The sequence below is a fragment of the Perognathus longimembris genome, chromosome 13, assembly GCF_023159225.1.
Source record: "Perognathus longimembris pacificus isolate PPM17 chromosome 13, ASM2315922v1, whole genome shotgun sequence".
NCBI lineage: Eukaryota > Metazoa > Chordata > Mammalia > Rodentia > Heteromyidae > Perognathus > Perognathus longimembris.
The window spans coordinates 35125491-35139918 of NC_063173.1; the positions used below are offsets into that span (position 1 = coordinate 35125491).

Here is a 14428-nt window from a genome sequence, read left to right on the forward strand (position 1 = left end):
TGTTTATTTATATTTCTATAAAAAAATCAATAACAGCAGTATGCTATGCATCAATTGCAGCAACAAATTTTCCAGGTTTTTGTTTTTCAAGGTTTTGTTTTCCAGGCATTTGAACAAAGTGGGACATCTAACACTCCATTAATAATAATTTTTAAAAGATTTTATGAAACTCTCTTAAAATGAGAAGTTCTGTTACTGATGTGGTACCTGGAACCATTTTTTAGCTTCTCAATCATCATCTGGAAAGAAAACATTCTGCAGTAACATCATTTTAAAAAGATCAGATAAAGTACAGTCACTATAATGTATCAGAAAGCAGGTGCAAAGTATTTTTACATTCACAAAAGTATGAAACCATACTGTTTCCTGCCTATAATAGCATAGTATACAATTTAAAGGGCATTATTGAGACTTGAATCTACTTTTCTAGGAGAGGGTCCAAAGGCCAGTCTTCAGGTAATTCTTAAGAGTTGGAAATTCATGGAGCTGCCAGTAGGGTAAGATATAACTTTCCATTAGGAAATTCATGACATTAGATTCAGTATAGGAATAACAGTTTAACACCAATAAAACTATTGCATATGTAGAATAGCAGGAGATCTTGTTAATAGCATTCTGTAAATTTTAACACATATTTGGAAGCTGCCCACTACAGTATTAGGAGGCACATGTTGCTAATAAATAATTGTTTCTGTTAACCATGTCACTTGGGAATACATCAGATTACAACTGGGTAGGAAAAGATATCTATGGTCCAGCTTTCCCAGAAGTAGCCACAGGCATAGCTCAGACTTTTAGTCAATGTCCTCAAAATGGTGAGTCAAACTAACACACTGGTGTAAGTTTTCTTGTGGAAATGGGATCCTAGAACAGCAGTTTTTACTTTATTACAAGCAAATGTAGATGGAGTGACATCATAAGAGAAACAATGAAACAGTATAAGAAAGTGAGAGAAAAATGACTGAATCATATAAATACAATAAAAGATAATAGCATCAGACAACAGGAAATAAAGTGACTAAACAATTATGGCTATTATGAATGGACAATGTATATTGGCATATTATTTTAAAAAGTACAATGTTTTAAATTAGTGCAGAAAAGTATAACCTCTATGAAATAAGTAAAAGAAAAACTTAAGCATATATGAATAATTATTTCTCATTAAAAAAGACCATAAAGATGGTAGAAGAAAGAAGTCAAGGTAAACAAGAATGAGACAAGAGAAGCTTTAACCTCAATCAGGGGAAAAATGTCTTTGCTCAAGAGGAAATTGCCTCTCTCTGATAATCATATTAGCACCAACAGATATTACATTACCATTAGCCTTTATGAACTCGACTCCTATCAGGTTTAAGCTCATCATTTCCTTTTTCATGAATTTAAAGACCTTAGGGCATTGTTTTCAACTTTCCATTCTAGATAGATGATCAAATGAAAGTCAACTATATCAAGCAAATGACAGGAAAGAAATTAGGATTTAAATACAGAAACAGGAGGAGCGTGGTGAAAAAAAACCTACCAAAAAAAGGTAAGAAAGTGTCATATGAGAAAAATAACATATAATAAAAATGGCAAAGTCAGAGTTAAAAGAGATTCTGAATCAAAGGAAAAAAAAAGAGAGAAACTGAATATCTGAAAGTAATTTAGCTCTGAAAAAAACCCAACTATCTAAAATGTACAAAAATCCTATATGAAGTTTCTTTTAATTATGTTCCTAGGAAAGCATTATCATGAGCAACTTATGGTCTACAATATAAATCTAGGGTATGCACATTTAGAAATGTATCCTTCTTTATAGCCAATGCAACACAGACAAAGCTCATACACTGCTTGTATGAATTTATAACACAAATCCCTATCATCTAACATGGGTTAGGTTTTTACTTTTTTGCCAGTGCTGGGGCCTGAACTCAGGGCCTGAGCACTGTCCCTGGTTTCTTTTTGCTCAAGGCTAGCATTCTACCACTTGAGCCACAGCGCCACCTCTGGCTTTTTTTATATACGTGGTGCAGAGTTTAAGGTTCACAGGAAAGGAAACCTGCCACACAGTTCAGGCAGAAAGGAAGTTACTAGGGGGAAAGCAAACTTCAAGCCCATACAAGATGGAGGCATGGGGAGACAGAGGGGAAGGAAGAAGGGAAAAGGAGAGAAAAGAGCAAGAGAGAATAAGAGAGAAAAGGAAAGAGAGTGGGCACTTGTGTGGAGCTGTATTATATAGGGAAAGGTGGGAGATATGGCCAGGTGGATTGGATCTGACCTCTTAGAGAAGGAGGAGGTAACTGCCTGCAGGTGTGCCAGTTACCTACATAACTCAGGTACTGAGAGAAGACTGAAACAGCTGGGGGGCATCTTCATGGAGCCCTCCTGGGGGGTGGACCTTACACTGAGGTATTGAACCCAGCGCTTCATGTATATGAGGCAAGCATACCACAGTCCATATTCCCAGCCCCAGATTTTCACTTTTATCTCAGCCAACGGATATCAAATAGAAAATGAGTTAAATAAAGCATACAGTCAAACTATTATAGGAACTAAATATGACCCAGCATTTCTAAAAGGAAATTAATTTTGGGAATACTCTCACAGTCTTCTATTTAACATAAAGACCATGAGCGCACAGCTCCTCAGCCAATATGTTTATCAGGATCTGATAAATACATTTTAAAGTAAAAGTTTTACAGGTGGTCATCATGTTAAGTGAAATAACCCAGATTCAGAAAGACAAGTAATGTATATTTTGTCTTAGATGAGGCATATCGTCTATAAAAGGACATGAAAGTACAAGAATGAGTATCGGGGAAGAAGAGGACTAGAGGAAAGGGGATAAGAAAGGTGAAGTTTTATTTCCATTAAGAAGCAAAATATGGGGGCTGGGGATATGGTCTAGTGGCAAGAGTGCTTGTCTCATATACATGAGGCCCTGGGTTCAATTCCCCAGCACCACATATGCAGAAAATGGCCAGAAGTGGCGCTGTGGCTCAAGTGGCAGAGTGCTAGCCTTGAGCAAAAAGAAGCCAGGGACAGTGCTCAGGCCCTGAGTCCAAGGCCCAGAACTGGCAAAAAAAAAAAAAAAAAAAAAAGAAGCAAAATATGACCAAAGTATATTATGTGCATGCATGAAAACATCACCATGAAACCCATTATTTTATAAAATTAATATAAATCCATATATTAAGCAAAAAAATAAAGGTGAAAGATTGTCATTCTCTAATGGACAAAAGGACCACAGGAGAAATGTCCCTGCTTTACATTTCTCATAACTGCTAGCAAGTTCCATTAATTTGGGTTCAAATCATACATTCTCTGTTTTGTGTTTTGTGGCAAAGTAACTCCCTAGATCTTTGTTTCCTCATTAATAAAATGGAGATGTTTAAAATACTATCTGCCTATATTCCTCCCACAGTTGTTTTGGGAACAAAACTGATAATATGCAGGTTAAGTACTAAGCATGGGTCACTGGCACATAGCAAATAATAATTGTCATTACTGTAATTATCCATAGCACTGTTGAAATCAGACCTCAGGGATAATTCTATTTATGTTATCTTTTGTCTTCCTCCCCCCCCCCAAAGAAATAAAAAGTGGAGGACTCTAATTCCAACAACCATCTTTGTAATCCATCACATCTCCAATTACCATTTACCTTATCCCCACCAAATGCTGACAAAACATTTACATGGATAACTTTCTATAAGCACATTTATCCTCTTCAAAATCCAGTTTAAGAGACTGAATTAATACTCTCACCTTGGTAAATCATTAGAAATATACTGGACAATTGCATCCACAGTATTCTCATCCAAGCTTTGTTGTAATGTGTCCATTGGTTTAGTCCGTGGGGCTAAGGATTGACATAGTACTTCTCTAGGATCTTTTGCTTCTTCCATTTTGTCCACTTTCAACTAAGAATGTTAAAAAAACATATTTAGTTAAAATTTCAAATTGGTAATAAGCATTATCACAACTTACTTACAATCATGTCTAAACACAGCAAATATTAAATGGCAAATTTCATTTAAAATAAGCAGCAATGAGAAACTAAAAGAAGAAAAACATAGATATAAATCTGTAATTGGAATAATCCTAGTTAAGAATAAAAAATGCTAATCTGTTGTGAAATGATTTAATTTTTGTTGTTTCCTAGATCACTGCTCAAACAATCAACTCACATGAGAATATGTTAATGAGAAAGCACAGCACAGTGAATTTTTAATGTAGTTTTTAATTAGCTCTCACTCCTTGCTTCCTACTTTTTCTCTTTTTTAGTCAGTTATCCTTGCTTCCTACTTTTAAAGCACATTCCTCTAAGACTTTTTTTGTCACAGAATAAAGTTGCTGATCTTAGAGATCATATTCATGTTATTGCCTTCCCACTCAAGTTTATTGTGTTGAAAAGCTTGGACACAGGCTCTATGTTAAGGGAAAGTCAGGCATGGAATAAATGAGTAAGAGACGTCTTTAGGCTTATATATATTGTTTAGACACCATCTTTGGTTGTAATATGTGCTCCAATTGTAGAGTAGAAGCTTATCAATGTGTGTGGTGGGGGAGTGAGTTCCTAAAGAAATCGCAAAGCTGAGCTAAAATCTTATGACTGACTTCTAAGTCAAATCTCAAACTCACAATTGTGTAAGCAAGAAATATATTTTAAAGTGTGTATCCTCTAGCCTATTCGCCAATGATCATCTCAGATGTGACTATGGAATAAAATGTAACAGGATGAACTTTTCCCAGGAGACAGAAAATACGGGCATGTAGATGGACTAGTCAAGGAAACTGCTTGAGCCCCAGAAAAGTGAGCCTTTACAATTCCCATGTAACTTAGCATTAATAGTCAGCCATAGATGTGGTAGATGTATTGCTCTCTACTTTAGAGTTCACGAGGCTGCTTGAACTTAAAGAAAATATACATCAACACACCAGCCTGGATTCTGAGCCATACTAAAATGGTTTGCATTTAAGGTTTTCTACACATGATAAACACAAAGGTATTTTGATGATCAAACAACTGGCTTGTGAACTTGGCACTGGTGGCTCATGCCTATAATCCTAGCTACTCAGGAGGCTGAAGTCTGAGGATCATGGTTCATAGCTAGCCAGGGCAGGAAAGTCCATGAGACTCTTATCTCTAACCAGAAAAAAGATAGGAATGGAACTGTGCTTCAGTTGGTAGAGCACAAGCCTTGAGTAAAAGGCAAAGAGACAACACCTAGGCTGTGAGTTCATGCCCCAGTATCAGCACACACAACAGAAAGGTTAAAAATTAGGTAAACCTATTTGTAAATAAAAGCATTTTGAAATATGTGAACATGGTAGACATTTAATCATTATCAGATGAATCTGAATCTCAGTCAAATAAGAAAAAATACACTTCTCCTCACAGTTTAATAAAAGAAGATGCTTTTCTCTGCTTAGCACTCCTGTGGAATTCCCACCAAAGAGATCTGTTGGCCTTCATACTTTCTATCCCATTCCAAGTTTTGTATTTATTTCTAATAACTTAATGTCCTTCCCTTAAAACCTTTGCCAACACTCTTTGAATTCTTTCATAAATTCAGTACTTCCTAGCTAGGGATTATCTTTTTAAGCGAACAGTGTATATCCAAGCAGAACTATAAGAGAAAATAAATCATCTTGCAAAATGAAATCTCTTTGACTATTCCAGTGTGTTTATTATATAATTCGATTATTTAAAAATATATGTGCACCTGTTCAGAATGACCTTATGAAATATGGCAATCATTTTTACTTATGCTTGCTTACAACCTTAATTTTCAATGAAAGAGAATGATTTTAGAGATAGGTGTGGTTTTTTTTGAAAAAAAATTCAAGATACCTTTAGTAGAATTAGTTATATAAGTATTAAATCATTACCATTATGAGACACAGCATTTCTGCTTTACTGTTACTATAAAAACCATGTCACTTCTTCTTTGTTGTCACTATAAAAAGTGTCATCTCCAGTAAAAGTAGAACACGGTCACAGCTTAAGTATAATATGCAAAGCAGAATGTCAGATAATGTTCCTGTACATTATTAAATAAATAGGACTAATTGAACTAATTATTAATCCAAAATTAAAGAAATAAAAGTGTTGATGGACACTAAATGCCATGGGATGTTAAAGACATAAATGAAAGCACTGCCTTATGTTTTATTAACTCATGCAATTTTCCAACATACTAAAAAGCTACTCATTCTTCCTATTTTAACAATTTTACATGAATATGTGCTCCTCTCATGCTTATTCTGCAATCCACTCTATTTTCTTTGTTTAACAAAAGTTATTTGAGTTCACAGTGGTTATGGCTCCAGGACTCCATAGCCAGGCAGCATCTAGACAGGATCTGGGTTTGCTTCCCTGTTTTAGTGTCACTTTGGGCATGCCACATAAGCTATTTGTACTCCAATTTCTTCATCTATAAAAATGGGGATTTAAAAGTGCTAGGCTTGTAAAACTGACAAATTAGCACATAGTAGCCAGCTACTGAAAAATCATATTTCCTGTGCTCAAGTTGGAGAACTAAGTCTCTAGTAGCATTCATGGAGAGTTTTCAAGGAACATGCAAGTGTGGATAGTTTAAGGATTATCAGCTTCCAGATTCTTACCTCCCATATATACTTCCTGAATGCATTTTCCCAACAGGCCCTCTAACCCAGAGGCAACTGCACAATGGCTTTAGTCAAGAAATTTTTAATGTGGTATTATGTCTACACAATACAGACTCAGCCATTAATAAGGAAATTTTGTTGTTTCCTGGAAACATAGATGGAAATGGAGATTATTATGATCACGGTGTTAGGTAGAATAAACCAATCTAAGCCAGCAGGGTGGGGGAGGGGTAATAAAACAAACAAAAAACCAAGACCATAACAATGAAAGGGGAACTACTAGGTGAAAAGAAAAGAGGATCAGAAAAAAAAGTAATAGAGGGAGTATTTAAAAATCAAACCACATTACATAAATGTAGGAAAATGTCATGATGAAACCCTTTATTTTGCACAATGTAATTTATGCTAAGAAAAAGATAAATTTAAATAACCCTTCACAAATCTGTATCACATATGCATTTTTCTTTATGATGTTTGGTTGGTTGGTTGTTTTTTGTTTGTTCTTTTGATGCCTATGCTGGGTCATGAACAGAGCCTCTCGTTTTCACTTGGCTTTTTTGCTAAAATTAGTGCTCTACCACTTGAGCCATGCTTCCAGCCTCAGCTTTTCGCTGGTTAACTATTTTATTCCTTTTAATAAGTGCCAAAATACGGTTACATTCCCAGGTAGCAGTAGCTCATACCTGTACTCCTAGCTACTCAGGAGGCTAAGATCTGAGGACTGCAGTTTGAAAGTCCTGAGACTCTTATTTCCAATTAACCACCAGAAAAGCAGAAGTGTTGCTCTGGGTAAAAGTGGTAGAACACTAGCTGTGAGGGAAAAAAGGTTCAAGCCCTACGACCTACAGAGAGAGAGAGAGAGAGAGAGAGAGAGAGAGAGAGAGAGAGAGAGAGAGAGAGAGAGAGAGAGAGAGAGAGGAAGATAGGTAGAGAGAGAGAGGGAGAGAGAGAAGGAGAGAGAGAGGGAGGAGGGGAGGGGTTAAGGTTACTTTCAACAAGTATGTACTATTAATAATTATAGAAAAAAATCAATCTTATTCCTCTTGCCTATCTGTACTCAGTGGTACAGCACTTGACCAGCATATGTGAGACACAGAATTTAATCTTCATCACTACCAAATAGAATTGTTTCTGCACTTTTTGTAGTTTTATCATAGTGAATGTAATTATAATTTTAATTAAGTTGTCCTTACAATCATCAATTTCACTTGGTTATCAATGGCTTACACCTACAATCCTAGCTACTCAGGAGGCAGAGTCAACAGAGACTCTTATCTCCAATTAACCAGCAAAATTCTGGAATTGGGGCATGGCCTAAGTAGTAGAGCAACAGACCTGATTGAAACAGGCCCAGAGTTCAAGCCCCAGCATCCGTATATACACACACAAAAAAAATCTGAAAGACAACTAAAGTTACTGAAGAAGTGCCCATATCAACGTCCAAATAAATAGCATATAACAATGATATGCCTTAAGAATAATACTATACTCTTGGAATTAGCCACCATTATAATGTCTGAGTATTCTTAAAAATCTCAGTTATGATTTTATTTATTTATTTTTTTTTTTGGCCAGTCCTGGGCCTTGGACTCAGGGCCTGAGCACTGTCCCTGGCTTCTTCCCGCTCAAGGCTAGCACTCTGCCACTTGAGCCACAGCGCCGCTTCTGGCCGTTTTCTGTATATGTGGTGCTGGGGAATCGAACCTAGGGCCTCGTGTATCCGAGGCAGGCACTCTTGCCGCTAGGCTATATCCCCAGCCCCCTCAGTTATGATTTTAAAGATTATCTTTTTACACAAAGGTGTGACTGTATTAAATATACAGCCTGTGGACCCATATATCTGTGTTCTCATAATCAGAGTAGTCCTGTGTTACTAGATGTTGGGAACATAATCATTTATTATTTGTGGAATATTGTAGCTATTTCAAGTATGTTATTATAAAATAAACCCATGAGCCCTGTATACCATTGGCCATGCCACTGAGTTTCTTGAGAAGTTCTGCAAGTTAAATTCCTGGATAAAGTGTTTAAAGAATTTCAACACTGGTCTTACATATCTCCAAATTGAATTATTTTTTAGAAATGGATCAATTTCTGTAACTACCAGGAATAGTACATCCCCTATGAAGTACCCATTAGTAAAATAACTAAGCTTTTTTCTTAACTTGGCAAATTGTATAATAATTTTAGAAAAGTTATTCTAGAATGGGTAGTGAAATTTTCATTTAAAAAAATTATGAGCATACAATTTTTGAAATCATATTCGAGGAGGAATGTCAGGGAAGAATTAGTGAAATTTTGTGATAATAAACGATTTTAATTATATTTAAAATACTTAACCATGTTTAAAACATTCAATTGTATTTTAAAATATTTAAAGAAGGAGATCCCTATTGTACATGTGCGTGTATATTTATGTGTATGTTAAACTTCCAGATATTTTAAAGAAAACTAAGGTCAGAATATCTAATTAGTCCAATATCCCCTTTCCAATATACCATGAGAACATATCCAATTATCTTGAAAAAGGCAATTAAAATTACTATTAATAATCTTAATACTAAAATGTGTTATAATTTATTGGATAATTACATTTCCCACAAAGATACTGTCAACATAAACTGTGAAAGTGTAGATCCATCCTGTTTACAAGTAGGAGAGACAATATGCTCACTGTTCTGTTGTACTTAAATGCTGTATTGCAGTTTTTCTTAACAGGCAATATGTGAGATGAAACATGTCTGATTTTATGCTTCATAACTTCCATTCTGATGTCTAACATTAAAAATTATATTCAAGTAAAACACAGGTCAGAAAACAATTTAAATAAACTAAGAAAAAATAGCAACTGTGTCATTTCACTTCAAACATATAATTTAAACATAATCTTCAATCAGAAATGCAAGCTATATACTGTCCTGATTTATGAAGCTTTGACTAAATATTTGGTCCATAATTAAAAACTTAGTATTCAGGTTTTATATTCTTAAACATTTATTCTGAATCAAAGTGTGAGTCCGTAATATAGGAAAAATCAAGAGGTTATGTTTTGAGAACACCCATGAGTTTTTAAATTATTTCTATCATTTCTACTGATTCTATAGGGAAGAAAGAATAAATATTATTTTGATTTTTAAAACATATTAGAAGAAAAGTTACCGTTTAAATCAAGTTGAAGTTTACTATTATTGCTATTTTTCTTCAAAAGCATACATTAGAATAAATATTTTTCTAAATACCAGAGTAAATACAACACATGTATCTGGCATATTTATTCCTTTGAAAAGGTGTTCTGAATCTTAGACAACATAAATACTAAGTAGTGTGGCAGTTGCCATGGTAACAAGTAAATAGAATAAAAATACATGCAATTTATCAAACGTATCCACACTTCCCATAAATATGCATTTTTGTAGGTAAAATATTCATTTTGCCTCATTTTATTTAGAAAGAGAAGCATGTTATTCATTAATGATAAACGATTGTCATGTAGCAATGGAACAGGCTCAAAAAAGTTTTTAAATAAACATGAGGAATGTGAAAGTTTTTAATTTTTTATTATTTTTACTTTCCAAAATAAAGACAGGAAAAAATAAAACTCATTTACTCAATATAATTTTAATAGTATTCTTCTAGTTTGGGTAAAAGCTCATAGACTTCTTTTCCTTCCAAATATGAATTTCCCTTTTCTTTTGCTTAAGTTTAATATTCACATGAATTAATTCAGCACTTGACCTTGGAAAACAGAAAGCCCTGTTGAACACAAAGAAGCACAAAAAGGTTAATGTTCATCCAGATGCTATTCCTTGAATAAATGCTGTGAGAATCTTTACATTAGTTTCAAAGAGTTCTTCCCTTTCTCTTCTCTCTACAATAAGTAGAGTTTTCTGATTTACGGGTACTCTGAAAGGTACAGAGTACACTGCACAAGTCTTGTGAATTTTATACTTCCAGCCTAACATGCTTAACATGCAATGTTATTAGACCTACACAGTGTGAAGCTTTAGATCTACAAAAGGGACCAATAAGCCAATCAAAACAGAATAGAAAAGTTGTTCAGCTATTACTGGAAAATAGAGCTTTCAAATCTGATTGCATACATTTTGACTTCTAACTTGTTTCAATGGTAACTATTCTGTAACATTCTCCTGTAAGGAAATTTGAAATTTTTAAAAGATTACTAGCTAGGTAGGGCACCAAATGTGAGGTAATAAAATGGTGGCTCATACCTTGATAAACCTTTGTGCTGTGATGGCTAAGACTGCAAAAGTAAAATTACTATCCTTACCAAAAATATGCATGATCCTACTTTCACTGATAACTCATTTACTTATGCAAATAATACCAGACAAAAGTAATTTTATTGTGTTTTTATGAAAAGAGAGTCTCTAATGTAAAAAAGGAACTAGCATAGTAATTCCTTCTTATCCTCAGATGTGTAGCTATTTCCAGAAAGTGCCAAACCTTATACATACTATTTTCTTTATGCATGTATTTGCAAATGGAGTATCTTTTCTGTCCTAAGCACTTATCATGCACTGGTTTTGCAGTTTGTGCTGTAACAGCAAATCAGCAATAGCATGAATGTCTACTTCCTTTATAATCTCAGAGGTTTGTTTTTAGTGCATTTGAAGATTGAATTCAGGGTCTTGCACCTTCTAGGCAAACATTCTATTACTTGAGTCAAGCTCTCAATCCATTTACTATGTTTTTGTTGTTAGTTTTTCAGATAGTGTCCTGCACTTGAGGAGCTGAGATTACAAGTTTTTATGACCACATTTGGCCTAATTTTTTTATTTTTAAACATAAATATTCTATTTTACTTAGGTTTCCTCATATAGTTATCATTTACATTGAAGACTTATTCTTACTATAGATTTTAGCAATCTCAATGTATGAAGAGGGGAAGAGAGACGAGGGGAGTGGAGGAAGAAGGGAAAGGGGGAGGGAAATGGTTCCAACAGAAGGACACTGGCAAGTGTTCTAGCAAGAAGACCTGAGTTCATATTCAAGTACTGAAAAAAGAATGCCCTCAATGAGCTCATAGATTCAAATAGCAACATTAAGAGCTTTCAAAGTACACATTAAGCTTTCAACACACAATATCACAACAGCATTTAATATATTGGGAAGGCATATGTAATTTCTTATCTACATAGTAGTGCATAATCTCAAAACATACATCATATTTATAAATTAAGTGGAGAGATCATTTGATAATGATATGACTGGCTGGCCCAATAGTCACTGGAAAAATCTTTTATGCACCTAATTTCAAATAACTATATTCAGTTCACTTGATGTTCTTAAACAATATCTTCAACTCAAAACACAAAAGATTGGGCTGACTCCTAGAAGTCAGCCTAGAAGTGAAAAAGAAATGATTTCATCTTTACTTCCATTTGGCATTAAGGCTGAATCTGGGTTGATTCAGATCTGTGGATTATAGCATGCATTTTGCCAGATGGGAGCTGCAGCTACAATGACCACTGCACCATGAACCAGTGTGTTCTCTAACACCTAGACTTAACCTCCCTGCTTTCTGCCCATCTCTTTTCTATGAACTATATACACTTAGATAATTTTGTACCTATTTCATGTACTATTTCTTTATCTGACAATATAATTTCCATTTTGAATTTTCTGACTTTACCGAAGTTGTAAACTATGGTGGTAGCTACCTCCTCACCAATTCCCTAATCTTGCCACTGTCATATGGATTCACACAATTTGGAACCCAGTACTTGGCAAAATTTTCCCTTCAAGAGGCTGCAAATTCACCTAACTCCTAGCTGTCAGCATAATCTGAGGTGGCCTGGCACAAAACGGTCCTTAGAATGTTATGCTTTATCTTAAATATTCAAAAATTACAGTGTCAAATTGACTTGATAAAATATCTGTATTAATATTTAATATAAAATAGTTCCTGAACATATTTTTTATTTGATGGTAAACCACACCTAGGCAATAAGCACAAAGCATGCATTAAGAATAGAATTGGTGATAATATTGAAACAATACAGCTCATTATCTTCAGAGTTATTCAGGATGCAGAAACATGATCCTCTATAATTTGATGATTGCCAAAAAAAGGCATCAAACTTCTTTTTAGCGCTCTAGGTATTTTTCTTAAATGCCTTATTCTTAAGGATAATTTGTAGCTTTAAGTCTGATGTTGGATATTTACTTGTAATTCTTTTATTATAATCCTAACACCCACTAATCAGCATGGCTAAACTTTAAGCATGAACAGAGTAAGTACAGTGAAGTGCTTGCCATGTTGAGGCACCATGCTAGGTAATCTGACCTCCTTTAAATAATGAATAATAGCAAGAAAATTGTTCTGTTTGCAAAGTAAATAGAAATCTCCATGACTGAGGGTTTTGAAAGTAGACAAATCAGTTTCCAAAAAGTATACTGTAATACAGTTTGAAAGGCAAGTTAATTTAAACTTTAGAAGAATGAAGAATGAATTTAAGAATCTGTTAAATATTTAGGACTATTAATGCAGAACAGAAAGAGCGGAATAGGTTACATTGATGATGTGACTGATAAGAAAAAAATCTTCTAACTCCCTTCCCTTGTTATTCTTTTTAAAAATTGTCCTCATTTTTCACTATCTTAAAGTATTGTATATATATTTTTGCCTAGAGAGTAGAAGATAGAAGCAACCCATTTTTAAAACAAGGGGAAGAAATTTGGTGATTAGCCATGTTATTTTAGCCTGGAAAGGTGTAATAGTGACCAATTAGTAGCACCTAGAAACATAAAATATTGGGAACAAATTAACATAGTATTTTTAGAGGCAAATGTTCCAGATGAACTTTGTGCCTTTATATGATAAGATGACAGATCATATTATTATGTGAGAAGTGAAAAGCATAATTTCAATATTGCAAGCCTTTTTATTCATTTCTCTAACTCAGTAGGAAAAATTATTTCAGAAGAAAGGAATCTAATGGTGGGCTTCATTAGGAACAAATCTTAGCTTCTTTTGTTGTAGCTCCATCACTCCAGGTTCTTTCAATTTCTGAAATTAAAAAAAAAATAAGTTTCCTAGCTAGAAGTCAGTGCAAGCCTATAACCTCAGCTACTTGGGATGCTGAGTTATGAGGATTGAGGTTTGGAGCCAGGTTAGATAAATCTAAGACATTCTTATCTCCAATTAATGAGCAAAAATTAGAGGTTTGGCTCAAATAGTAGAGCTCCAGAATGAGGGAGATAGAGGACAAAACTTGGAATTCTCACACACACACACACACACACACACACACTTGCACACACATATTAATTTCTATTTGCTTTCCAACATGTTAATCTTTCTTTTTTCTAGGGATTTGAAGTGTCTTGTTGCTTGAATCAAGCAGTGTTGTACTGGGACAAGATATAAACACAACTTAGGCAAAAGTTTCTAGAGGAAAAGAGAAAAACCTTGTCAATGAATTAAAAAGATTATGTATGCCTGGGAATGGCAACACAATTGTGTTTTAAAATTCTTAATTAGGCCGGCCATTGGTGGCTCATGCCTGTAATTCTACCTATTGAAGAGTCTGAGGTTTGAGGATCACAGTTTGAAGACAACCTGGGCAGGAAATTCTGAGATACTTATCTCCAATAAGCTCCTCCAAAGCCAGAAGTGGATCTGTGGCTCAAGTGGTAAAGCACTACTAGCCTTGAGCACAAAAGCTAAAGGACAGCACCTTGTCCATGAATTCAAGCCCCAGGACCAGCACCACAAAATGCTTAATTAATAACACTTGAAAGTTAAAGATTGTGGAGAATAACTGTTATTTGATGGAAGAAGGGTAATGAT

The 14428-nt window shown here is 34.6% G+C and overlaps 1 protein-coding gene across 1 annotated transcript in view; it reads right to left on the reverse strand.

Moving 5' to 3' along the window:
- The window catches only part of LOC125362741 (doublecortin domain-containing protein 1-like), a 211940-nt gene that overhangs the window by 185820 nt on the left and 11692 nt on the right, over positions 1–14428 (reverse strand). Inside the window, exons 3-4 of the mRNA XM_048361661.1 lie at positions 6294–6422; positions 3751–3907 (exon numbers count right to left, since the gene is read on the reverse strand). Coding sequence (XP_048217618.1) covers positions 3751–3890 — 140 coding nt within the window. The 5' untranslated portion in view covers positions 3891–3907; positions 6294–6422. The remainder of the gene's footprint in view (positions 1–3750; positions 3908–6293; positions 6423–14428) is intronic.